This window comes from Brienomyrus brachyistius, chromosome 15 (assembly GCF_023856365.1).
Source record: "Brienomyrus brachyistius isolate T26 chromosome 15, BBRACH_0.4, whole genome shotgun sequence".
NCBI lineage: Eukaryota > Metazoa > Chordata > Actinopteri > Osteoglossiformes > Mormyridae > Brienomyrus > Brienomyrus brachyistius.
This window is the reverse complement of record NC_064547.1, coordinates 17,190,905-17,218,705: the sequence shown is the minus strand read 5'-3', so window position 1 is coordinate 17,218,705 and position 27,801 is coordinate 17,190,905. Positions and strand designations below refer to the sequence as shown.

General features: G+C 46.5%; 1 protein-coding gene across 3 annotated transcripts; it reads left to right on the top strand.

Annotated features, from left to right (window-relative positions):
* The first annotated feature begins 62 nt into the window (after window positions 1–62).
* On the top strand, window positions 63–23,356 carry dnajc6 (DnaJ (Hsp40) homolog, subfamily C, member 6). 3 transcript variants are annotated; one of them, XM_048976307.1, is made up of 19 exons: window positions 63–145; window positions 3,685–3,993; window positions 7,487–7,622; window positions 10,346–10,395; window positions 11,433–11,581; window positions 12,869–12,991; window positions 13,613–13,749; window positions 14,600–14,794; window positions 15,535–15,652; window positions 15,928–16,007; window positions 16,288–16,481; window positions 18,008–18,397; window positions 18,485–18,553; window positions 18,776–18,871; window positions 19,057–19,191; window positions 19,280–19,570; window positions 20,454–20,599; window positions 21,465–21,641; window positions 22,194–23,356. In XM_048976307.1, exons 2-19 carry the CDS (start codon window positions 3,798–3,800, stop codon window positions 22,293–22,295), a joined length of 2,784 nt encoding a protein of 927 aa, XP_048832264.1. In that variant the 5' UTR covers window positions 63–145; window positions 3,685–3,797; the 3' UTR covers window positions 22,296–23,356. The 3 variants fall into 3 exon arrangements, with proteins under 3 accessions (XP_048832264.1, XP_048832265.1, XP_048832266.1); XM_048976308.1 differs by lacking the exon at window positions 63–145 and adding an exon at window positions 5,295–5,353 and having other exon boundaries at window positions 3,867–3,993; window positions 21,465–22,312; XM_048976309.1 differs by lacking the exons at window positions 63–145; window positions 3,685–3,993; window positions 7,487–7,622; window positions 10,346–10,395 and adding an exon at window positions 11,132–11,267 and having other exon boundaries at window positions 21,465–22,312.
* Window positions 23,357–27,801: the final 4,445 nt, after the last annotated feature.

Genomic DNA, 27,801 nt, shown 5'->3' with positions numbered 1-27,801 from the left:
CGCTACCGTCCCACGTTCATCTGTAGGAAATAAAAAGGCATGAAAGAGGGATCCTTCAAAGGTGCGGCAGTGGGAGTATCGCACCTGCAACGCCGTTGCGTCTTTATGAAACGCGGTCGGCATAATTTAATAGGCCTAATCAATGGTAAGCCACGGATACCGTCTGATAACCTGCATATTGCTCTCCTTTGTAAATTTAGCGTTTGATTTTTATTGATTTCTTCTTTTTTTGCTGTTGCTGCAAACCCAACAACTGATTATTGGTGGTATGTAATATTCATATTAATATTTGTGAATTAAAACAATGCGGCCTACGGAAGTCCCTGAAGGGACCTATGCAAAAAAAAAAAAAGAATAATAATAATAAAATGCCCAACTTTCGCGTGGCCAGTACGTCATCACTTCCAGTACCCAGTGGGACTAAACCTGATGTTTTTTTTTAATTTATTTATTAATAATTATACCGTATCCATTCACCACAAATGACTGTAACTGATTGACAGCTATTTAGTTTTATAGTTATTTGTCCATAAATTCTACCCGTTGTACTTTGAACGGACACGGTACAATGTACACCATTTAATTATCAGAGTATGTATTTTTATACGTATTTATCAATAATTGCTCTGTGCCGATGCAATTATATATAAAAACGCCAGGCTTAGCCCCACTGGGTACCGGAAGTGATGATTACAGCGTACTGACCACGTGAAAGTTTCAGGTGCGGTTTAATGTTTGTACCAATACACCAGCCAATCAGTGGTGCTTCAAGACAATTTCAACTGGGAGGGGCAGGCTGGGGCCTGTTGTTCTGTTAAGGGGGGGGGGCAGATGTATTTGATCATAATGTGCTCCAAGTATTCTTACACTGAACTGCCAGCATTAAGAAGCAAAAGACAATTTTGAAAACCAAGCTTGATAATTTTTTTTTCTGTCATTAACTTCGTTTTTCACCAACTGAAGCGACTCGACCGCCTGTCGCATCCGAGTTAAGAGTCCGTCAAGAAAATGTGCTCACGTTTGTGTCTGTTCCCAGCGCACAGAATTTTAGCCCATGTAAATAATAATGTATATAAATAATAATAAGAGCAATAATAATACGTTTATTTTAGACAGAAGTAGAATACGTGTTTAGGGGGCTGTGGGAGGGGGGGGCATACATGTTGTCGTGGGGGCACTGGCCCCCCTGTCACCCCCCTCCCCTTACAGTTACCCCTGCATCTGTTGTTTTCATTGGTGCATCTCGAAGTGACATTACTAGCCCTTTTACGGTCTCAAACAAATTCAGTGTGACAAAATAATTCCAACTGTGTTTTTAATTTTAGTTTTTTGGCTGTTGGAATATTTCACTATTGTGAACGTCGTGAAGGCCTAGCTGCTTCATGGCAATGGGGCAACGTTCTGTACCCAGGTGGGATTGGTTAAAAACAATTTAACTAGTGTCTAGTAACCCAATATACCAAATATGTAACTTAGTTATTCGAAATTTTTAAAAACGGCCTGCAAAGTTGTTCAGTTGGCCTCCACAGGCAGAGTATACGTTCAGTTTATTGGTATGTCCTTGGAAGATCTTTAGAATGACAACACAGTTTAATACTTTAAGTAGTTTTGTTCTGCTTTCTTCTTCTGTACTATCTGAAACTGCAACATCTTCGCTTACATGCCAAGTAATTTATGTACAGTTTTATGCCATTCACACTTTTATATGCAGTGTAATTGAATAATTGTAAAGCACGACCAAATATTACAGACCAACTGTACACAATACAATTACTTACACGGGCCTCTGAAATTTAGACATCTGGCTTATTGTTTTAATCAGTAAATATTCACATTTATCAGCCAATAACTTGCAAATAAAAGCATTTTCTAACAGCATTTAGGGTGGTTGATTACCTATGAAGCAAGCAAAATTGTTTATGAAATACCTACACCTAAATTGTACAGCGTTAATAAATGTGTATTCTGTACAAAAACAGTTACGTTCTCTTAGCTGGTTTCATTTATTTTCTTTGGTACAATTTAGGGGATATTTTTATTATTTTTGAACACATTAAATATTGTTGTACAACATGTTAAGACACCTCGCCTAACAGAATCATTTGTCATGTGGATTCCGTGTCTTAGCAAAATGCATCCTGGCGGGTTCCACTGAATCTGTCTGATCGGTCGGCCAAACCAGACATACCAGCACTGGCAGCCTTTGGCGTGTTTTACGAGTCATGGCTTGGATTCCATCTTTGATGACTTCCGATGATATTAAAATGTACATTTACAAAGACTGGCTCTATAATTTCTTCCCTGGAGTGTTGCAATTGTTCTATATGTTGGTTGTCTTGCCTGCTTCCTGGGAATATAAATGCTGATGTGTAAATGTTGTCCCATCCTCTGAAGTGTCTTTACAGCAGGGGTGTCAGACTCCAGTCCTGGGGGGCCGGAGCCCTGCACATTTATGGGTTTCCCCCTCTTTTAACACACCTGATTCAACTCCTTGTGCTAATTACCACACAGCTCTTGAGCTGAATCATTTGTGGTGGAACAGGGAAAGAACTAAGCTACACAGGGCTCCGGCCCCCCAGGACTGCAGTTTGACACCTCTGCTTTATGTTTGTTACATAATGAACTTTGTGTGAGTTTTTAACATTCTTTCTTTTGTTAAGGTGCCCTGTATTTGTTGCTAAACAGTGATCCTTAGCTCAAAGTTAGCAAATGGTTATCTTGTAAGGTGCTTAAGGACAAATAAATAGTGATGTAACTTTCTGAGTCATGTTGCTGTTTCTTGTCTATATCCTCACAATTTGCTTTTTATAAGATCATATTACATCTTGCATGCTATTAGTTGTAATTTTATATTACAAATATAAGAATTGTTACATAATCAATATTAATTTTAACGAGAAGTGTTTAAAAAGATATAATATATATTAAAAATATATATTACTTAGATGCTTGAGTGTTGATTTACTATCCTGAGAGTATCACTATTGCATTACACCTCCAGGTTTGTGGGTTTGAATCCCACCTCCATTCTGGGTAGGGGTGCTTTGCACGCTCCCCCCGTGTTGTGTGAGTTTCCTTCCTGTAGGGCTGCTCCAGTTTCCTCCCGCAGTGCCAAGGCACACAGTTAGGCTAATTGGGGCCTCATAGTGGAAAATTGTACCGCCCAAAAAGTGCTAAATGCTATAATGTGTACCACGCTAACTCGGATGTCTTAGGAACTTATGAATAAACATATTCGGGAATAGGCGAACACTCCAGAAAAAAAGGATCGCAAGTGTAATCGGAACCCAAGTAAATGACTGCAGGTGTCGCTTAATATGCAGAATACATTTTATTTTATAGGATTACGTAAGGTTTAATTTCCGTGTATGACAGTTGTCCTATCTGATAAGCCTACACTTTTTATTTAATATAGTTTTTTTACATGGTACTGGACAAACGGTCTTTTAATTCGTGCAGACACCATAATAATCCCTGTCCTAAAATAACACGAAAGCCCCCTTAGCCCAGCCCTCCGTCCCCGCCCTCCGCATAACAGGCGGTCTTAAGTCACCTATAGCCGGCATGGCATTGTCGGCTCTGGCCTCCATCCAGCAGAAAGCCTGGAGAGGGACTGGCTGCCTCCTCTGCGCTGTGTAGGAGCCTAAATGCGACTCCCCTAACTGTTCCCTTCGTCGGCTGTAGGGAACGGGAAGACCGGGGGCGATCGGCTTCTTTGGAGGGTCGCTTTAAGACAGACCCGTCGGAAGGATCCGCTGCATCGCTTTTTTTATTAATGCGATTTGCACACATTGATCATGAGCCTGCTGGGCGGCTACAAGAAGAAGACCGGTTATGGGTGCGACGGATATGAATCTTTGCAGCTGGTGGACAGCAGCGGCGATCTCAGTAACGGGGAGCGCGGAGGCGGCGGCGGCTTCTCGGCAGCGTGCAGCCCGGCGGCGAGGGCGGTCCCGGGGAGACCCGGCGACTGCAGCACCATGGACAGCTCAGGTGAGGGGCCCGGCGGAAGCGCGGTGTCGCTGCCATGTCATTTAATGCATAATCTAAAGTTTATAATAAATAACGATGATGATGATGATGGTGGTGATGATAATTGTCATAGGCCCAATAATAGCCTAATTACGCCGCTAGGTTTTGGCCGGATTGCATGTGGCGTAATGTGTCATGTGAACCACACATGGTGTCATACAAGACCTGCGTTCATGGCTGCAGAGGCTGTGCTGTTATCGTCCCCGTTTAACTTGTGAAGCGGATCCCGGTTTCATAGTGTTAAACGTGTCCCTGTTGGTAGCATATATCGGTACTACTGGTAAAAAATGTACCGCTGTATGTTTTGATCTGCATCCGAAATGTTGGTTTGCCTAAGGAGTGTTGCATGCGTTTCCCGTGGGACTGCTGCAGGTAGAGAGCCTCGATGGGCTATTTATTAAAAGCCACTGCTTCGTGGCATGATAACCAGAGATGGCTACGCTGCAGTGCACTGGAAAGTGAATGGACTCCCAGCACAACCTTCTTCGAGTCTGGATGGAGATGGTGTAGGGTGAGAGGTTGAGGACGATAGGATATGGTTTCAGGTGAGCGCTGACCCCCCGCCCCCTGCGCAGACCGCCCGGTCCCTGCGCAGATCCTCCGCCCCCTGCGCAGACCGCCCGGTCCCTGCGCAGACCCTCCGCCCCCTGCGCAGACCGCCCGGTCCCTGCGCAGACCGTCCGGTCCCTGCGCAGACAGCCCGGCCACAGCCTGCCTATGTACCGCAGGCACGGCGCGTGGAGCAGAGCTGCGGCTGAGGCAGGCGCGCGGCGCAGTCCCCCAGCCTCCGCTTAGTCCGTCTGACATGCAGCCTTACGCCGGGATGCCTTTTTAAACCACTCTCTTTTAATAGGTTTAGCTTTGAAGGACACGCTAGGCTGATATTATGCACTAAACTCGTGTAACAGAGGGAAGGCGGAAGTGCGATGATTCTAATCCTGTAATGATTGCTGTATGTTTTCTGATTACTGCAAAAATGGGAAACAAACTGCAGTATGTAATTTATTCAGTATAATTACATTATTCTTAGGGATTTAGATATTTTGTTTCATCATTTCTTAGTAAAACTATTGCTGCTCCTGCTAATAATATTAATAATAATAATCACAGAGGTTATGGTACGGTATATGCTGGCAGACACATTTTCATCCTAGTCTAAATTTTAATTAAGTAGCTCCCCCCCCCCCATAACAAACTCACTCCTATGCTGTTGAATAGAGATGCTGTAAACTGTAGCACAAATGGCCTCCCTTCCTCCCCAGGTGAGCCGCATTGAGAACATGAGGACTGGTCCAATCTGATGGTTTATTGATGTCAGCAGGTAGGATGACATGCAGGGAGTTTCAGAGGCCTTTGTGCTCTCAGCATGAAAGAGGGTTCCCTGATTACAGGGCAGGAGCTGGGAATACATCCCTGTGAGCGACTTTGCAGGGGGCAGGGGCGTGGGGCCCATCCCAGATCTAAAGAATGGGGAGAGTGGGCTCTTTGATGCTGGCTGACAGATGGACAGATGGAAATTTTTGATCCGGGACGGGATTTGGGATGGAGGAGCCTTTTATGATGAACCTTTTGATTATGAGAGAAGGTCTAAGATGGAAAGTTGTCTTTGTGAAAAGCTGAAAAAAATGATTGTGTCTCCTTTGCTTGCTGTACGCTGAATTCCATGTCTTATATGGGTGTAGATGCGTGTCACTAGCTGTCTCTGCCAGTCTGTTAGCGTTTCCTCAGATACTAATATGTGTGCTTGTGAGCAAACCCTACGTGGGCACGCAGGCTGCTCTGGCCGCTAAGCTATGGGTGGGTGCACTCATTTCATTTGTGAAGCCCTGCTTCTGTGCAGGCTTACCATTTCAGTAACACCATTTCAGTAACACCATTTCAGTAACACCATTTCAGTAATACTTACCATTTCAGTAACACCATTTCAGTAACACCATTTCAGTAATACTTACCATTTCAGAAATACTTACCATTTCAGTAACACCATTTCAGTAACACCATTTCAGAAATACTTACCATTTCAGTAACACCATTTCAGTAATACTTACCATTTCAGTAATACTTACCATTTCAGTAACACCATTTCAGAAATACTTACCATTTCAGTAACACCATTTCAGTAATACTCACCATTTCAGTAATACTTACTATTGCCATGCTGATGGTCATTGAGATGCGAGAAGACACAGACGAATGCTTCTGCAACATCTTAGCGAGATGCTTAATGGTCCTGAGTTATGTGGGCTGGTATGTGAGGCAGCCCCCTGGGAGACATTTGATACTGATACGGAGCTTTTCTGTCCATAGAGGGCGAGCTACGTGGGGGGTGGAGATAAGTTTTCCTTTCTAAAGTGTTTCTCGACTCAGCTTCATGCTCTCTTGATGTCTTTGAGTGGTTGAGATGGTATATAAATGATCAAACTATACTGCTATTGACTCATAAAGAGATGATGTATGAGTGATCAAACTATACTCTGATTGACTCATCAAGAGATGATGTTTGAAGTATTACACTATACTCTGACTCATAAGCAGATCGTGTTTAATTTGTCACAGTAAATTTTAACTGACAGATACAGAGATGATGTTCTCTGATTCATAGAGATAAAGTTTATAGTGAAATACAAATATCCAGCCTGTGCATTTCTGATTGCATCGATGTTACGGTCTGATGTCTTGCTTGATGACTATTAGAACATCTGATAGCTTTATGCTTATGAAAATGCCACGGGTTGATCTATGTGCATTAAATACTATGTATATGTGCTCAAGCCTGTCTGTTAAACAGAAGTGCTTTTCTGATTCGTGGAGAACATTACACAGGTTCTGTTCCAGCCCTGTTCATTTCCTTGGTACACAGATATAGCACATTTCTGGCCTATATTTTTGTCCTTACCCTCGTTCGTCCTTGCCCATTGCGATTTTGGCTTGGATTTATTTGGACACATTAACCTAACTTGAAGAAGAATTCACATGCTGATAAGCTATATGACTGACCTTCTACAGGAACATGCAGCTTATTATTATTATAATTATTATTGTTATTATTATTTATTGTTATTACTTTTGTTTTTGTTTGTTTTTGTGTGTCATGTTCTCTTTAGTACTCTCTTTAGTATTCTCTTTAGTACTCTCTTTAGTGCTCTCTTTAGTGCTCTGTGTAGTGCTCTCTTTAGTGCTCTCTTTAGTACTCTCTTTAGTGCTCTCTTTAGTTTTCTCTTTAGTGCTCTCTTTAAAAGTTGAGCAAAGTGCAGGGGGGGGGGGGTCAGTGGGAATGGTTTGTTGCGCTTTTGCTACAGACCACAGTTAGATCTTTGTGTTTCACTGCTAAATGTATAGAATTAGCATGTGTGTGAATATTGACTATCTCACGGTCCATATTCACATGTTGGTGTCAGCCCATAAGGTGTGTCCTGCCCTTAAATCTGCTCATGTTAAGGCACTTCACCTCCAGATATGGATGCCAACTATGGTGGTGGCCTTCTGGACATGGTGAAAGGGGGAGCGGGCAAGTTCTTCAGCAACTTCAAAGACAACCTGAAGGACACCTTGAAGGATACCTCCACCAAAGTCATGCATCAGGTTGCCACGTAAGTCCTGCCCTGTGTCAAGTTCGATGACGACACCCTTCGCCATCCTTCCGGTGATGTCCACTAATCGCTGCAAAGTAAATATCACACTGGCAAGATGAACCCAGAGCACCTGTCACTGAGAACCTCGAACATTCGCCTGCTGAGATATGGAAGTTTCAAGCATGGCGTCACAAAGGTGCGGTTCCTCTGGAAAGCTGCAGAGGAGCTGCTCGTATGTCCTGGGGGATCTGTCAATATGAGATCCGCAGTGGAACAGTGGAACTAGGGGAACGAGGAGCTGTGTGACTGGAATCTTCCATAAATCAGCCGGTGGGTGGTGGGAGTGATCATCAGGCATTGCTTCTGCTATCAGAGTGCTTCTGTATGGCATGGAGGCATTCCTTTGAGCACATGGTAACCTAGTGGGCCTCACAGAAAAGGCTCCTGATGTAACCTGACTCAGTGTGGCCACGCCCATCCTACTGCCGGCGTTGTGCAATATTAATGCCGGCGTGAGCATGAGCCGCAGGCCGGGTGGGTCTGAAGTGCAGCTGAAATGCGTCGTGGCCTGGAATTAAACAGCTGCTCTCCGTGGTCTGCTGGATCGCTGCCGCTTGGCTGATCCTTCCGGGACTCACATTTCTCTGTCTTGACATAGAATTACTTTATGCCAGGGATGGACACTGGGTGTGCGTAGGTGGCCCCTAGACGGCGAGTTTCTGTTCCATTGTCGGACGTCTTCCATGGAATTGTCTCCTTTCAAGCTCACCTCCCACAGACATCCTAGGTGTGCGGCGGCATGTCTGTCTTGGTTGACGAGGTGCACGGCTGAGTCACACCTGTTATTGGCCGGTTAAGGCGTCAGCTGTTAATTTCCCATGATGCTTGGCGGGGTCTGGCTAGGGCCTGAGAAGAGCATTGTGCTTGATAGGTCAGGGAATCTCATCAAGTCTGTGAATGAGGTCAGTATCGCTGAAGTACACCTGCAGGTTAAATTCAGGTTATCCCCCAGAAGGGGGGGGAACGCTATAGGCTCGGGGGGGGGGGGGGGGGGTACTCCAGTGGGGGATCATTAAATGGAGCAAACTCACACGTGCCCCCCTAGACGACTAAATGCACAGGGCCCTTTTATACACGTCCTCTTATCTTTGCCAGCCTTATACTATTTCACTCATATGCAGCTTCGCAGGTAGAGCGTTGCATTAGTAACCCAAAGGTTGTGGGTTTAAATCCCATAGTGCACATAGAAATTGTAAAAAAAAGAAGCATCAGATAAATTAACTGGATTATAGAGCATCAATCTGTCTATAAAGCTGTCACTGTATCTGTCAATGAACTTAAGACATAAATACTTAAACGTTATTAGATCATGGTGCGTGGTGGTATGTTTGACTACAGCCACGTGCTTTGGGGCTTTTATTCGCTCTGAGAGCAACCTTAGCAGTGAAGGCTTCATGTGTTATAACATGACGGTCTTCAGCATACAGACTGGATGTAATTCTGCATTCAGTGCAGAAGAGAATCACATACTTTTACATCCTTATAAGTGTAACTTGTTTGGAAATCGAGTGTTTGACTTTAGAGCTAGAACTATGATGAAAATACCATCTTTTCCCTTTTCCAGATAAATTGCTTGGTTTAGTAGTATAATGTTCTCCAACATTTTTTGACGAATGCACTCACAAATCTTGGGTTGTCTGCAACACCTCCACTCCTTCTTGCCTCAACTATGGGGAAGCATCGTTAGGCAGGTGTGCTTGCAGTTCACACCCCCGCCAGCAGATGGCGAGGTCACATGTTGTGGGTTACATGGCATCAGCGTGAAAGTTTGGGATGTGTCTCTCATGGAAGGAGGGTCTGACTAGGCCTAAAGCTGAGGTGCCACCGCCACTGTGGATGTTACTCCACTGCCTAACAGCTCCAACCACAGGCCACAGGCTTGTCTCTGTAGTGCATGGAAAAAGTGCTTTTAACAAATAGGACCACTCTGGAGATTAGGGGATGTTTTGTCTTGGTTTGAATTCTTAAAAGGTTTGCAACAGGGAGAAATGGTCGTGGCTTTTAATGACTCGTCCTGTTCGTCCTAATCCCCTGGTCATTAGGCAGGAGTATCAAAAGTACCAGTTTTAGGATTTGATGTTGGAACATCTGCGTGAACCTGACCAGGATAAGCAGCTGGAAGTGTGATGAATGGATTGAGGGGTGAGTGGGTGGATGGATGGATGGATGGATGGATGATAAAAAATGAATGGGGGTGAGTGCTGGGAGCGGGTTAGGATGCTGTATCTCGAAACAGAAGGTTGTTGGTTCGAATCCCTCGTTCAGCAGAGTGAAGTCATTGTTGGGCCCTTGGGCAAGACCCTTAACTCCCAACTCCTCCAGCGCTGGAGTGTGACTAGAGATTTATAAGGGGGGGTCTAGTGGAAATGAGAACACACTATTTAAATGAATTAGTGTACTTTTACTTGTAAAGAATGTTTTGTGGAGAGAAGTCTTCCTCAAACAGCCTAGCGATGCCCGTCTCCATGCAGTGGATGACCCTGCTTCTTTAACTGCACACTACTTTGGGAAAAAGGATCTGTTAGATGATAATAACAAACTTCTGCTGATTTTCACTTCCCGTGGCCCCTCAGCTTCTTCTAATGACCCCTCCTTCACTGCCACTTTCAGGCTCGTCTGTAGATCTGGTGGCAGTAGGCCGATAGCATGCTGTAACACCCCTGTCTCTGTCTCTAACTCAGGTACACGAAAGGGGAACTTGACATTTCCTACATCACCTCAAGGATTATAGGTGAGTGAATGTGTGTTTGGGGGGGGGGGTGGGAGTCTAGCAAACCGTCTAGAGTTTTATTCTACACTTCCCCTTTTTTGGAGGCTTACTGGACAAACAAAAGCCTTTCTGGTTTTCACCCACAACAAAAAAAAAACAAGAAGGAGAAACCAGCTGCTCTTTTGTGAGAGAAGGACGACAAAAGAAGCGGAGTACAGCAGCAGTACGGCCAGAAGATACCATGGAGGCTCAGGAATCTGTCTGTTTGATCTCACTGTAGACAGAAAAACAGAGACAAACCGGCTTTGGATCCAGGGAGAATGTGCACCTCCAAAAATTTAATTTGGCTTAATTCGTCACTCCCAATAAATAGACCTTTGCATTTAAATTAATAACTGTCTCCCCACCAGTATAAAATTTTCTCCTACATCCTTGCAAACTGTGATGGTCACCTGACCCAGAGTCTCAGAGACACCCTGTACCCCACCAGGGTGAAGTACTGACGCTCTAATTTGAATGGACAAAATATTTCAGCAGTTCTCGACCCAATCCTCAGCCCCTCCACCCAGACCACATTTTTGTTCCAGCCCTACAAACCTCTCTTTACCTTTCAGATAATCGTAAAACCTTCAATTGCCTGGCGCAGGCATGTTTGTGGTGGAACGGACCAAAAATGTGGACTGGCTGAGCAGGGGCCAGACAGAGGCGGAAGGTCACTGGAGTACAGAGGCAGTTGTCTACACGTGATCTATTGCAGAGAAAGTCCATGTTAGCTGCCTTCATTTGACCTCCCCAACTGTTCTTGAGTACCATTTACCAGCCTTTTTAACAGCTGAGTCTTCTGCTCTGATCTGTAACGTGGAATATTTACGGCTCTCACGGAAGAACAGTAGGTAGGTCAAGCACAGATACAGGTGGACTGACCTGGCCGAACTCACGGATCTGGGACAGGATCTCACTGGATGAGAAATCATCGAATATTGATTGTTTCCTGTCTTTTGTTTGCCTGAGAGAACCGTTTTTGTGGTGTTTACGGCTTCTTCTTTCTCCCCGGGCAGTGATGTCATATCCTGTGGAGGCGGTGGACATTGGATACAGGAACCACATCGAGGACATGCGCTCCTTCCTGGACTCCCGGCATGTGGACCACTACACGGTGTTCAACCTCTCCCAGAGGAACTACCGTGGGACCAAGTTGTCCAACAGGGTGAGGAGGACAGGCCAGTCATTCTTTACCTACAGTGTGTGCCGATGTGTGTGAGTATGTGGATAAGTAGTTAAGCATGATGATAAGATGACTGTAAAAAATGTGATGACTCAGCATTCTCCTAAAGCCTTTGTGACCCCATTTTCTGTGCATTAACTGGGCTGGAAGTACTTGCAGTCTCATCAAAGGGCTATATTGGTAACGCTTCTTCCGAGCAAAAAAACGCCTTTAGTTTTAAGTACAAAAAAAACCTAACAAGGGTGACCTATGCAACCTTAGGCAGGGTCTTATACTAGCTGAAAGCTGATTGGCTCCTGGAGGACCCCACCCCCTGTCACTCACTGATTCATGACATATCATTGGCTAATAATAATAACAGTAATAATAATGTTGACCTCTCTCTATGCATTATGGCCCCTCTCATTTTTTAGAATTGAGTGATTAGTTGTCATACCACAGCAGCAGGGGGCAGCTAATTCAGCGCCCGGGGGGCAGTACCTTGTTTAGGGTACTCAGTGGTGTCTTGCTGGTCGGGGATTTGAACCTGTGGTCAGGGGCGCTGCTAAGGATTTTGGGCCCCATGAAAAGAATCTTGACAGGGCCCCCAACACAGTTTATTGGGGGCTTCTCTGGGCCCCCTCTCAGTCATGGGCCCCGAGAATCGTCATCGTTTACCCCCCCTTTACAGCGCCCCTGCCTGTGGTATTTCAGTTATGAGTGCGAGAATTCCATGACCTTTGTAGATTTTGTACTGTAGGATTGTGCCAACATTCTCTCGGGTTCTTCCGAAAAGCTGGATCCAAACCTCCCAAATGAGATATGTTCTCCTTGGCAGTCTGCCCCCTTCGCTCCTGCTTTTACACGCCCACTTTCGTGTTCTGCCACATTCCTGGAAACTTCTCCTCACCTTCATGTTTCTGATCACTTCGAATTGATTGAAAAGCTGACTAGGAGTATAATGGCATAATGAGCCAGTCCCTCTTTTCCTAATCTGGGATTGGCGTGTGTATTTTCCCTTTAAACACATTCGGTGGGAGACTGCTATGCTATGAAAGTGTAGACCGAGGCCTGCATGGTGGTGCTGTAAACATGTAAAAAATATCTAGGATTCTCCCACCTCTCCTTGAGGCAGAAAGTAAGTTTTTGTAATTAGATGAGTCACCAATCGCATTGAAGCGTCTTTTATTTTCGCTGGCGTTAGTCATGCACAGAAGGGTCATGTGACAGGGTCATGTGACCTCTCTCTCTCTCTCTCGCTCTCGCTCTCACTCTCTCTCTTCCCCCCAGGTGTCAGAGTGCAGTTGGCCCTCCCGACAGGCCCCCAGCCTCCACAATCTCTTTGCTGTCTGCAAGAATATGCACAACTGGCTGCGGCAGAATCCCCGCAATGTCTGCGTGATCACCTGCACGGTACGAGGAGACCCCGGGCCCTTCCTTTGCGGCCCTGTCCTCCTCCCGCTACCCTCTGCTCTCAGGCCACACCAAAGCACGTTGGTTTGAAGTCTCGGTCCCAAACACTGCTGTTGGGGATGATCCGCTGCTTCATTATGTAAACCTCGTCAGTAAAGGTGTCTGAACACGTACAGAACTAATCCCCACAGCCGGACCGTTTATTCAGTTTTCTTATACTCTGCCCTTAGACGTGCAATAGATATTAGCGAGAAAAACTGTTTTATTATTCGCTTATAATTAGGGATAAACAGCATCAAGATTCCAAACCAATGCCCCTTAAAGGTAACTAATCCTAAGCTAAACATTGTGGCTCTTTCAGTTTTGTTCGCAGGCTTTGATGCCTTTCAGCCACTTTTGAAGGTCAGATAACTAACAAACAGATGATTATGTATCACAGGTACCCTGTTACATTTTCACTGCCTGTCGATGGTCTCGTTCATTACCTGGTCTTGTTTTATGGCTCCAAATTAAGAGTGGAAAATCCCCTAATCTGGGCTGCTGGGCCCTGAGCGGAGAAGTCATTAATGTTATTATTGTGTTTACGATGCCCTGGCTCATGCTCGCTGGTGCCCCCTGCAGGATGTCACGCGGGCCTCTGCCGGCATCCTGGTCTGCGCCATGTTCTGCTTCTGCCACCTCTTCAGCAGCCCAGGGCCCGCCATGCAGCTGCTGAACACCAAGAAGCCCGGGACGGGCCTGTGGCCCTCACACAGGAGGTACTGGGCTCTAACCCTCACACAGGAGGTACTGGGCTCTAACCCTCACACAGGAGGTACTGGGCTCTAACCGTCACACAGGAGGTACTGGGCTCTAACCCTCACACAGGAGGTACTGGGCACTAACCCTCACGCAAGAGGTAGTGGGCTCTAACCCTCATACAGGAGGTACTGGGCCCTAACCCTCACACAGGAGGTACTGGGCCCTAACCCTCACACAGGAGGTACTGGGCTCTAACCCTCACACAGGAAGTACTGGGCCCTAACCCTCACACAGGAGGTACTGGGCACTAACCCTCACACAGAAGGTACTGGGCTCTAACCCCAAACTCAGATCCAACCCTGCTAGATCCCCTCAGCACCAGTCAAGCAGTGGGCACATTATTAGTCATTTCAAGTGAGGAAGTGTGTATCTCTTTTAAATTCAGGACCCCCCCCCCATCAGGGAATTTGATATCGACTTATCTCGGATTCTGAAAGTTCCCGCATATCGATCACCCCTGGCATGAGTGATTTAATGCGCTGGGTGCGGCTAAAAATGGGGAAAGCCGTAAATTCCCTCTGTATCGATTTGTCGCGTCACTGTGCCGGCATAAATCTCCCCCCGAGCAGACGGGGACACCGAAATGGATTAAGAAGCACCAGGTAACAAAGTGCTTTTATTTAAATTAGCTTTACATTATCTTTGTTAGTATTTATCGACATTCGGAATTCTCCGCCCAGCCGTTACCGTAACATACTTATGGCTTTCTGGCGGATTTCCATGCGGGACGGGCAGATGAACCTACCAGCTGGGAGCTGACGGGTTACAGGCTGATTACGGCTCAATGGCTGTGCCCTTCACACTCAGGTACCTGGGCTACATGTGCAGCATGGTGTCGCAGGAACCGTCGCTGCCTCACACCAAGCCTGTGGTCGTCAAGGCGGTGACGGTACGACCGGTGCCGTGCTTCAACAAGCAGCGTAGCGGCTGCCGACCCTTCTGCGACATCCTCATCGGCGAGACCAAGATCTTCTCCACTGCGCAGGACTACGAGAGGATGAGGTATGGAGCCTGCCCGCATCTGCCAAGCCTGCTTTGAATAGCATTAAGATGGACTTTATTGTTCCTGAGGGAGACCTGCAGCAAGAACGTGGCGCACGAGCGAAAATACGTCCAGTGGCAAACAGACAAACGAGTGCAAACGAACGGAAAAAGACACAAACAGAATAACCTGAAAACAGATCATGGATGTTAAAGAAATTCTACAGAATGAATTAATAAAGAAATTAATTCTAATAATAAAAAACAAGAAGTAAGGGTTAATGAAAGAAAAAAAAACTACACAGAACCCAAGTTTAAAATGTGTGTATTTATGGAAAATGAATCAACAGCTTCCTGACCAATCAGATTTGAGAATTGAACAGCGCCGCGGTATAATAATAATAATAATAATAATAATGATAATGGTAATAATAGTATAATTAAGTGTGTGTGTGTGTATATATGTATATATATATATATATATATATATTATATATATATATATATATATATATATATATATATATATATATATATATATATATATATATATATATGATTGTTGCAATTTGGCCTTATGTTGTATGTGGACATGGAGAACAGGAACAGCCTCACTTCACTCTCTCTCCAGCATAAAAGTTCCACCAGAGCCGTACAGTTAATTATGATCGTTAATGAAGGCTTTTCTTTTAAACGTAAGCGTGATAAATCGCAGTCTGCGCTGACCTCGCTGACCCGGTCGTGGTGATATCGCCCCCTAGAGAGCACCGGGTGCAGGACGGCAAGGTGATCTTTCCTCTGGGGGTGAGCGCTTACGGCGACGTGGTGATTGCCGTCTACCACATGCGCTCCACCATCGGGGGGCGACTGCAGGCAAAGGTACGAGGAGCCGGTCCCCGGTGCTGGCCATTGGTCCTGGGAGGGGATCCTGCTGTTGTACCTTAGTTTGGGGCTGCTTCAGTGAATGTCTGTCAGTACCGTAAGCTGTGAAAGTGTCTGTTCTGGGAAATAATTAACGGAAGGAGTTTGCACAGAGCTGTTGTCCCTTTATAATGAAATGAATGTGACGTGTTACTGTCACGTGTTACTGTCACGTGTTACTGTCACGTGTTACTGTGACGTGTTATAAGCGTGTTGGATGATGATCCCCGCAGGTGAGCAACACGCAGATCTTCCAGATACAGTTTCATACCGGCTTCATCGCCGCAGGCACCAGCACCTTGAAGTTCATGAAGTAAGTTACTGTCAGTCCGTCGCGGTCAATGGAATGTAAGTCGTCAGAGGATTAACATGTGTGTGTGTGCCTGTGTGTGTGTGTGTGTCTGTGTGTGTCTGTGTGCCTGTGTGTGTGTGCCTGTGTGTGTGCCTGTGTGTGTGTGTGTGTGTGCCTGTGTGTGTGCCTGTGTGTGTGTGTGTGCCTGTGTGTGTGTGTGCGTGTATGCCTGTGTGTGTGTGTGTGTGCCTGTGTGTGTGTGTGTGTGTGTGCCTGTGTGTGTGTGCCTGTGTGTGCTCAGGCCCGAGCTGGATGCCTGTGATTCCCCTGAGAAATACCCCCAGCTTTTTCATGTAATGCTGGACATCGAGGTGGAGAGCACAGACAAACAGAAGGACCTCACCCCGCCCTGGGAGCACTTCCCCAGCAAAGACCTGAGCCCCAGCGTGCTTTTCTCCGGCCACCAAGAGCAGCAGGACGCGCTGCTCCAAGCAGGTGCAGTCCCTAATGAAAAATATCCTTTTAAGCGGAAGTGTAATCTATCACAATCAGCTGTTATCTCCCATCCATTAACCATTACTGTTTTAGTCTATAAACCTGGGCTTTTAACAAACCATTTGCCGATTCTCTTGACATACAGTAACTCCCAGTAAATTTACATTAGTGGTTTTAAGACACACGCACATGAAGTTATGGGTTTTTGCTTTTTCTTTTTATCAGAACAGACATACGACCACAAATATACCTCAAAGAAAGTATTACCATAAAGGAAGGTAAATAGCCAGTCGTTAAATGGGCCTGAGGAGTCGAGCTGCCTGGGGCATCCTGGGAAGGTGCTGAAGACCATTAAAGCAAAAGGAAATTGATGCCAGACTTGTTCTTGATATAGATTCTCGGCACATTTTCAATGGACATTAAATGATATAGATTTGCACATGATTGAGATAGTGATCATTTACACTGATCATTCTAAGTACTTGAAACTGTAAATGTAAGCAGACTTTTCATTTTAAAGTGATTCAGATGGAGGATCCGTCCTAGACTGCAGACGAAGGATTCCGGGGCGACTCTGAGCCAGGGATTAATGGTCATTCTCAGGATCATTTAGCTGATTATAACCCTCCGTCAGCTGCCTTGGGGCACTGGGTGCGACCTGGTGGATGGCTGGATGCTAGATTTTAATCTGCGTTAACCAACCAGTAGGGAGCATCCTAGTTTCCCTGAGGTAGCCGGGCAGGATGAGTGCCACGGGTGTATTTTTAGTCCTGGAGTCTTCAGCAAGGAGGTATATTTTATGGTATTATGCTGGTTAGCCTGAGGGAGGGGGATTTGGGAGGGGGGTAGCTTCTTGGCAGTATCAGTGCGAGAAGCCCGCATATAAGCGACACCGGGAGAGCTGACACCCATCAAACCTGTCCCACTGCTGGGGAGGGGGTGGAGGTTTAGCAAGGGAGCGATGCGTGAGGAGACTGGAGATTGGGAGGACAGGTATGGAAGAAGCAAGCTTCCATCCATTAGGGATTTCCGTAATCACTCGTAGAATACAGGGCCTTGGTGAGACACCATTCAGTAAAACACATCCAGGATATAGCGGCAGTAGGGTGGCCCAGTAGGTGGCGCCGTTCCCTCACACCTCCAGCGTTGGGGCTTTGAACCCCTCCGCCTCTGTGTGCAGAGCTTGCATGTTTCCCCCTTAGCCTATAGCGTATGATTGAGTGGGTGGGTCCTGTATAATGTGTACCCCGACCTCGTACCTTATGCTGCCTGGGATAGACTCCAGCCAAACCCCCCCCAACCTCCCCACCATGACACTGCTCGGGATAAGCAGTTGGGAGAAGGCTGGGCGACTGTGTTGCACGAGTTATGTTGCGCCGTGGTGAAAAGGCGTCATTGTGCTCGCATGCCCACCCTCGATGCCCACCTTGTGCTGGCATTTTTGACGGGTCCTTGCGGTGGCGTGTTTCAGTCGCTTTTCCGGAAGAAGGGTGGAGCCTTGAGAGAGGGTTCTCCGTGTTCCTCAGATCCCGGACGGATCGGCGGTGGCCTGGACGGCCGGACCGGCCCGGCCAACGACGACAGTGAGCCGTCGGATGACGAGATGCTGTCGTTGTCCAGCCAGCAGAGCAGCGCCTCTAATGGAAAAGCGGCCAGTGCACAGGCCACACCCAGGAAAGTCGAAGCCCCGCCCCCGGCAGTTCCGCCCCCCACAGAGGACGTGGACCTGCTGGGTTTAGATGGAGATGTAGAGAGCTCAGCCAGCGTGTCCCCACGAGCCCCCACCAACGCTGATCTGTTGGGCGACCTGTTTGGGGCAGCCCCCCAGCTCTCCTCTGTCTCCAGCCCTGCCCACTCCACACCACGCCGATCGGCAGCGGCTCCCTCCTCCAGCCCCTCGCCCCGCCTCTCTGACAGTGAGTGTGCCCTCCAATCCTGCTTTTGTGGAATCCAGCTTCTCAGAATAACATGCAAATAACTCTTCCCCATTCTCACTTGGACAGATTACAACCCATTTGGAACCAATTCCAGCCCCAAACGGACAGAGTTTACAGGCATGTTCCTGGGGCCAGGTAAAGAGGGGAAACAGAACCCGCTCCGGCATGTGGTACAGTCACCTTCTTTCGCGGTGCAGAATGTGGGCATGGGTACCCAGCATGCATCTGTTCTAAGCATGCAAATTTTGATCTTCACTTAAATAAAAATTAGCATTCCACCATGGGAGTCTTTATTGGGGGGGGGGGATGGAGGGGCATTCAACACCAGCCAGCTGACCATCCTCGCCCCCCTTATAGGCTGTAACTCCCCTGTGCCCCCCAACACCCCCACTGTCAACATCCAACAGTCAAACCCAATGGCGGACTGGGAATGGAGCAGACCAGCGACTCCAGGTAACACAACCTCCATCCACTGGCAGGAGTCTTTGTCCATGACTCAGGTCATGAGTGAGAACCAAACGTTGTATCTTAATAAACTTACTTGAGTAAAATATGAAGATATATTGCTCTTGAAGAATACCTATGGTCTTTGTTGTAGTTCTTTCAGACTTTTAAGACCTTGTTGCTTGTGTGTGTAGGAGCCTTTGGGATGGGCAGCAAGTCAGCCAGCACCAGTCCTTCAGAGTCGGTCCACAATACGCCCACTCATCAGGCCAAGCCCAACACGCTTGACCCCTTTGGCGACCTCGGGGCGCTCGGGGCCGGTATAGGAGGTGAGTACCCATGTCTGAGGAGCGTCCCACTTCGATCTGGATGTGGGTCATCGTGAGCGTTATATCCGCTCTCCCAATGTCCCCACAGGTGGCTCAGGCTTCTCCAGCAAGCCCACCAGTCCCACGGGGTCCGGCGGGGCCTTCCCCGGGACGGGCTCCCCAGGACGGCCATCTCCCCAGCACACGGCAGCTGGGGGCTGGCAGCCCGGCCCCACGTTCCCCTCCAGGCAGCCGGGCGGAAGCTCACCACGCTCGCCATACCAACAGCAGGCCAAACCGGCACCGACGACCCACTCCTCCCTGCAGAACCGGCCCAATTACAACGTGAGCTTCTCCGGAATGGGCGGGGCCTCTCCTGGGAAACAGCCGGCAGGCATGGGTGAGTGCTGCTCTGCGGAAAACCAGCCACGTCGTGCTCCTCCTGGGGAGTGATTATGGGCATGGAGGAGCAGGAATGGAGAACGGGAGAAGGGGAGGTGTCTGTTAAATCATCAGGCTGAGAAACGGAATTTGCCAGATTGACTATGTACTGGGTCAGCATGGTGGTGCGGTGGTGAGCACTGCTGCCTCGCAGCAAGAAGGTCCTGGGTCCGGTCCTGGGTCCGGTCCTGGGTCCAGTCCTGGGTCCTTTCTGTGTGGAGCTCGCACGCTCTCCCCATAGTCACTGGGGGCTCCGTTTTCTCTCTCACAGTTCAAAGGCGTACAGGGTAGGCCGATTGGCTTGTCTAAATTGGCCCTGGGTTAGTTTGTGCACCCTGTGCTGTGTTGCTGCCTGCCCTGGGCTTGTTCCCGCCTGCCCCCGTTGTTCCCGGGGTAGGCTCCAGGCCTCCTGTGACCCCAGTGGGGATTAAGCGGTTACGATAATGGAGGGATGGACTATGTATTGGTGTCGTTATTTATTCTGCAGCATGTCCTGACAGAAAGTTCTGGAACATGTCTTGGTATATTCTGTAAATTAATACATCTCCCCATTGCCTATTCCATGATACAAAGGCTTTGGAATCTCTGTCGTATTGCAGTTACTCATCATCAGTCTCACACTGCATGTGCTTCATGGATTCAAGGATTCAAGTGTTTTATTTGTCCCTGCAAGGTACAAAGGCTGTAAATGCAAGCTGGTGAACTTGTCTATAATAAGAATAGTAAATGTAACAAAGGCATAAAAAGTAGCAGTATAATAAATATACAACAAATAAGGAACAGAAAGGAACAGAAACTGAAACAGACCAGAGATGACAGGGTCTGGTTTTTCTTTCACACAGGGAAGCCGAAGATGGCAGATGCGAACTTTGACGATTTACTCACCGGTCAAGGTTTCACTGGCAGCCGTGAGAAGAGAGGTCCGAAAACGATAGCGGAGATGAGGAAGGAGGAGATGGTGAAGGAGATGGACCCCGAGAAGATAAAGGTGGGTGTCTGACCACTCCACTGGTCAGTATGTTAAATACGGAACATAAGCATCATAAGCACATGTCTGCTTCCCATGAATGTTCAAGAAAAGATCAAAACACAGGAAAAGTTCAGACTTGGGGAAATTTGAAGATTACAGGCCCCAATGTGTGACATTACTGTGGAAAAGTCTTAGGCAGTCAAAAGAAATGTTTCAAGCTATTTATCTGAGTGGTAAATGTATATTTGCTCAGAACAAAACACATTTTAACATTAGAACAAATTAATCAACACAATAAAATGTAGTAAAAATTTTATTCTGTTCACCAGACGGTTACTGATATCTAGCTGGATGGCTAGATGATCACCACTTCAGGTCCCAAACCTCTCCTCAGGGGCACCTCAACCACTCCATGGAATTATAAAACGTCACCACCAGCTCACTTCATTAATTAACTTAGTTAGTTACATAAGTCAATGAGATTCGGCTCAGCTATACGAGGCGTGCTAGTGGTCGAGTCAAAAAATATGTACATGGGTGTGTTGTGTGGTTGCTGGAAATATGGGGTGATTTTAGCAGAGGGTTTGAAGTGGCTGAGCTGACACACTTTGACAGGTATAACATCATAGTTTTACAACAACATGAAGGTCATGTGAACATTTTCTTTGGTTGCCCAAGACCTTAGCACTGCACTGCACAGCACTGCACAGTACAGTACAGTACAGCACAGCACAGCACAGCACAGCACAGCACAGCACAGCACTGCACAGCACAGTATAGCACTGCACTGCACAGTACAGCACAGCACTGCACAGTACAGCACTGCACAGTACAGTATATGCTCACATGTGAGTTATGGGTTGTGGACGTGCGTCTGCTCCAGATCCTGGACTGGATTGAGGGCAAGGAAAGGAACATCCGTGCTCTGCTGTCCACCATGCACACGGTCCTGTGGGAGGGTGAGACCCGGTGGCGGTCCGTGGGTATGGCCGACCTAGTCACCCCTGAGCAGGTCAAGAAGGTCTATCGCAAGGCCGTTCTGGTGGTTCATCCAGACAAAGTGAGTCCCGAAGAGATCCTTCACTGGGACCACACACACTATGTCGGTACAAAACCACAGTTTCTGGTTTTAATGGTATCGTGGAAGAATTCACTCACTCATAGTCAATTTTTCTGAGAGGAGTCAAAGATAAAGTATTAAAAATATCACATGCTAAGAGGAGAGACACAGGATTTTGCCAGAAAAATCTAATGCATCTGAGATTCCTGCACCTATTATCTTGATACCTCATCCCCACTGCATGCTATTATACTCTGAACCAAGTAGATTAACACATACGGTGCTGTAAGCACTCAGAGAAGAGGAAGCCTGCATGATCACTGGAAGCTCACTGCACGTTTGAGATCAGTGTTTATAACTTATGGATGGAAGTGACCTTGTTAGCTGGTCCAGACTGATACGGCGCATCAAGGTTATCAGAACTTTGACTCAAAGGCTTCTTTCAGTCCATGTCTCAAATACACCAGGTTCTCACATTCCAGGATACTTTCATTTTTGAGACTCTGCTCTCAGATGGAGAGGCAGTAATTTTTCCTGCGCTTTCATTCCCAGGCCACCGGACAGCCTTATGAACAATATGCCAAGATGATCTTCATGGAGCTCAATGACGCCTGGTCAGAATTCGAAAGCCAAGGTCAAAAAGCTCTGTACTGACGCAAGGAGCACTTCATGTGGACCCCCCCCAAGGACCTGTAAGACCCCCCCATACAGTATCTCTGCCGTGACCATTGTCCTTCTCTGATCGCCGGTGACGCGATCTTGCAGGTGTCTCTGTGCACAGAACGACCACGTCAAATGCGAGAGTGTGAAGTTCATGCTTCCCAAGAGCAGAGAACCGTCCATAATACATACAAAACAGAACCCAGTTGTAGATGGGGGAGATGTTTACGACAGAACTGCGAAGGGGACCATGTGACAGGGGTCTCCAGGTTCTCTTAACCACGCACTTTCGGCAAATGCAAGTGTGTCAAGGGATGAAAAGAGCGTCATTAAACCAAAGGGCATTTGCATAAATAGCTAGATAACAAATGTGTTAATATATAAGATGCAAAGCTTCTGAGTTACTAGCTATTTATGTAAATGCAGCCACCAATGCCAGTCCTACGTAAGATAGAGACTTTCCAAAGCGATGACCCAAACTGGTTGTGTCTCTGGAAATCTGCTCAGCCTTGGGGACAGGACTGCCATGGTCCATGACGTAGTGACGTGAAGATATTTTTATTTTTATAAATTAGCAGTGCTTCCAGCTGTAGGCACAATGTGGACCTTCACAGTGGGCTCCAGGCAGTGTTTCTTAAAGGGAAAATGACAGACTTCTGGGTTGACAGATAGTGCACTCAACTCGGGCCGATAACGGCTGTTGAGACATATCATAAGTATCCTATCTGACGTCATCAAATGACACTCATAACCCTCGTAGAGGATGTACTCTTATCATGTACTCTGGGATCCAGTGTGTCTCCCTCCTTTGGGATGGCTCGATCGCACTGGGTCACAGGCCCAAAGCCCACAGGTAAGACTAGCAATCTTGACCTAGCATATAAGAGCATTTCCTATTGATTGACTGTCAATAAGATGAATTCTTATTTGACGCACAAGCACAAATCTTACCCATGGACCTTTTGTTTGACCACAGTGTCACATGTAATACTCTGTCCGTAATGTAAATACTCTCTACCTTCTATGGATTTTCATTGAGTAAATTTCTTACTTTATTTCACTTGCAAGTGTGTTTACATTTAAAGGAGAGTGTTAAATGTTTCTTTTTCCAGACTGCACTTTGCCGTTTGGATACTTTAAGATACCTTGGATGTTCCTGCTTCATCTTGAGAAATGTGACGTGATGATGTTCTCTTCACAGGGTGGCCAACTTTGGTCAGCTGGCTGTCGTGAGATTTTAAATTGGAGACGAGTCTGCACACACATGCACATGCATTTACATGTAATATGTAACAGTTTAATTACCTTGTAAGTCATCTGTGTGGTTCGCAAACTGTCCCAATGCTCTTCATGCAGCTGATTTTAGGTTTATAATGGAATAATACAGATTTCCTGTAAGATTTCTTGCGTGAGCGTGAGAGTCTGATAAGCCTGAGCGTCACGTCTGATGCGTGAGAGCTGGCAACCCTGTCTTTAATTGTGGGTGGGGGGACAAATCGGGGACTGATTTTTCACATTTCTGCTGTATTGACATCACTTATTGCACATATTTTCAAATTCATCCATCCATCCATAGTTTGACCACTAATCCCAGTCAGGGTCATAGGAGTATTTTTCTTTTAATTTTCATCAAGCGGTGTTTTATCCTGTCACATTTATTACGTTGATTTTATTTAGCAGATGCTTTTGTCCACAGTGATATACGATCGAGGCAAACGGCACGTTACAAAACACCGACTCTCGCGGACCAGCGTGGGCGATCACTATGTATTTATTTCTATAGACTGACTGCATTGACTTGATCGTCATCATGGAAAATCATGCGAGCTGAACATGGATCTTAAAGCTGCCTGCTCAACCTCCCTCTCGCTCGTCCTTCTTTTTTTTCCCCAGCACTCCCAGTACTCCCAGTACTTCCAGTGTCTGGAGCTCTAGAAGTCTAAGTTTCCATGGTTTGTAAATTTTTAACTTTCAGTCACCAGAGCTGACGCTTAAGCTATAATATGATATTTTCATGATGCAATTATTAATTTATACGGTTCTAAGACTATGTCTGTCTACGGCCTTCTATAATGAAACATTAACACAGACGGCCTGACCAGTACATTTTTAATTAGAATTGATGTGCTAGAGTATTCAGTGGGAGGCTTTAACGTGACTTTTTGCTTCTGAAATCCATTAATATTGCTTTTTCCTAATTACAGGATGTGCTGCAATATGCTCCGGAACTTTCCACAGAATCCTTATATTAGTGAAGGGCTTTAATCATGCTTTAATTTCTTTCGCATTTATCCATCCAGCAGACGCGTTTCTGCAAAGCGCCACGTGAGAGAATTGAAGAAGTAGTTTGTAATGGATGAGTATCAGGGTGAAAACAGCCCGTAATGTTGAGCCAAATGCTGGTCACTTGTACAAAAAAACATTTCTGTTTGTACAGTAGTGAAGGGGGGCTGAGGGGGGTGGAATAGCATAGAAGGGGGCCCACTGCAAAATTTACCAAGCCTCCCCCCCTGCAGCTGATACCAAGACCCAAGACGATCATGCAAAATTTGCAACAATTTACTGAGTACATGCCTCCCCCTCCTCCCAGCGCTCAGCCCCCCCCCCCCCCCCCCGCTGTGAGCCCCCCCCCCCCCCGGCCTGCTGCTATCTCTCAGAATATTCTTTCTGTTTAGTTAGATCCCCATTAACTGTCCAAGACTCGATTCTTTGTTACCCGCAGTGTTACCCGCAGTTACATTTTTACAAAAGAGCACCATTATATCCTTGGGAATCTTTTTTCTCACTGCCCCTATCATCCACCTTTGTAGATGCTGAACATCGAAGGTATTTTTGTGAGGGTGTCACACAGAAGGCAACACTAACTAGCTGCTGAGCGTGTTTACGGACTGACACCAGTGACCGCCAGTAATGAGCTGCATACAGTGTTCCCCGTCGAACGGATATTCAGTCGTCAGTCTTGATTCTCGAACCGACAAACAGGCTAATCTTCCCATAGTGAAACTGGGGTACGACTGTTGTGGGGTTTGGGTGCAGACACCTTTGCTTGTGTGCTTGTGAAGTGTTGCTGAAACGTGAGTCACGTTAACGTGGATTATTGACCGGCCCGTTCCTACCTGTATATAATTATGTGCAAATGCAGAAATAAATGAAGAATCAAAACGTAAGAAAGGCACTCTTCAACACGTCTGACTCGCACCCGTGTTTTTATTTGCCATCGTACCTGATCTACGGTGCCGAACGATGTGGTTTTCAACAGGTATGGTGACTTCTGGGGGGAAAAAAAGCAGGATAGCAATCAAACACTAAGGAAGCAGCAACCAGACGCAATCCATTCCTGCCGCTTATGTGGTACAGGGTTGGGGGGCGGAGTCTATCCCAGCAGCATATGACACAAGCTTGGGGTACACGCTGGATGGGAGGCCAGTGCATCATGACACACATGCTCTCACTACCGGCAACCGATAGGCCAGTTAGCCTGACTTCAGAAACTGATGGACGGTTGGAGAAAACCCAGAAGAATGCATATTGGACTGCGGTCCTGCGGTATTCCAGGGACAGGTGATGCAGTTATGAAATGACTGAAGCTTCATGTCTGACAGCGTCGCGCGCAAAAGCACCTGCTGCGTTTGACCCAAAAACACATGTGGCTTTGAGGACAGGACTTCAAAAACGGAGACATGACAACGACTTAAATGACGGATCCTGAGCACTGCAGCTGAAATGTTCACTGCCATAACGCTAGAAGCCGCCGTAGAAGAACGCTAAGCACGCCCCGGCATTGCTATTGCTAAGGTATTGGGGAGGGTGGGGGCAGAATGCAAGGGGGGGACATCGAGGGAGGTTTCCCCTCATGCTGCTTGTAAAGTCATAAGCAACAGCCTGCAGCTTTTATTTGCCATTTGTACAAGTACAGAGAAAGGGACCTTTGCATATCCCAGCCTGCTCCTCTGTAAGACACACATATACAGGCGAATAGGAAGCTTTGGTTGTTTCGGGCCGGGCTCTAGCATCTGTTGAGCAGAGGATTGGGTTTTACCTTCAGAGGCACAGAGGCCTAACACACACCTCCCACCGCAAGCACAGAAACACTGGATTAGCGTGCAATTTCTGGCACCTGGAATAGTATTGTCAGTTTAAACGTACTGTGTAATTTAACAAACAACATGCCTATATTAGCACTCTAACTCTTTAAATACGTGTCTGTGTATCTGAGAGAGGAGGCGGGGATTTTCATAAAGTCCAGCTGTACCTGGAAGTACAGCAACAAAGACTTTCTGAACCTGTCATTCAAGTATCGTGGCGTGGTTGGTTGTTCGTGGCCTTGTCTCAAGTTTTAAAAATCAAAGCTGTAATTCAGGTCCAGAGACTGAAAGTCCAGACCGGGATTTTGGTTCAACCAAGCAGTTGAATATTCTGTGACTCTTTATGCTCAACTGGTTGGTTGAACCAAAATCCCGGTCTGGACTTTCACTCTCTGGATGTGAATGTCTCTAACTCTGGTGGTCACCCGACTGAAACTTTTAGCTTGCTGATGCCGAAGATGCTTACTTGACCTATTTCCATCTCCGCCACACTCAGCACTGCTCGGATCAGCTCGGAATGTCCCCCATTCCATCGGTGATCCTTTCTTTGCAGCTTCGGAGGCTGATGAGTTTAGCTTTTGGACATCCCAAAAACTTTGGGCTAACTATGTCATAAACACCACCTGTACTGCAGAGAATCCTGTGGAGCACCTTCTGACGTAGGACTGCACCATTATGTCACCATCATAGTGGTGTGTTGGCTCACAAGGTTTTCCTGTGGTTCACCATTGCCTTCCACCGCACGTTTCGAAATTCTGATTGCTGTTGTCAGCACCGCAACCCTACGCCACTGTCTTATATAATGCCTGTGGTGTGTCGCTCAGCTAGTTAGGATGCTGTACCAGTGAATAGACAGTCACCAGTTCAAATCCAGTGTTTAGCAAAGTGCTTTCACCATTGAGCCCTTAACCCCCAGTTGCTCCAGGAACTGACCGACCCTGCTTCTTCAAATGCATGTTGCGTTGGATACAAGTGTCTGGTAAATAAATGTACTTTTTAATATATATTGCTGGTGCGTTTTTGATTGGTACATCTGCTAAGACCTGATGGCCGTGGGTGACCCTCTTGAAACATGTATCTTAGCTTCTGGGACGAATACACACTTCCTCGTCATAACAAGGCGCCGCACTATGATGAAGTGAGAATACTACAGAAAATAAATGTTCGATTTCGACAGAAAATAAATGTTCGATTTCGAGTCTCTTCTTTCTTACAAAGTCTGTAAAGCTGCCATATTTGTATGATATTAAATTTACATAAATCGTTATTATGTGTGTGCATATATGTTTATATTGTAATACCTTCAATTGACTGGCATTTCGGTATATGCTCATGTAAAAGAAAATGTACTCCATTAAAACGGGCAGCTGAAAATAAAGACAATAACCAAAATAACGCATAAAATTTTAAATATT

What these genes read in the sequence shown, in the direction of transcription:
- dnajc6 (XM_048976307.1), top strand. Translation starts at nt 3,798, where the DNA reads ATGAGCCTGCTGGGCGGCTACAAGAAGAAGACCGGTTATGGGTGCGAC. An exon ending in GGACCAAGTTGTCCAACAGG is followed by an intron (nt 11,582 to 12,868) that starts GTGAGGAGGACA and finishes TCTTCCCCCCAG; the next exon opens with GTGTCAGAGTGCAGTTGGCC. An exon ending in GCTCGGGGCCGGTATAGGAG is followed by an intron (nt 19,192 to 19,279) that starts GTGAGTACCCAT and finishes ATGTCCCCACAG; the next exon opens with GTGGCTCAGGCTTCTCCAGC.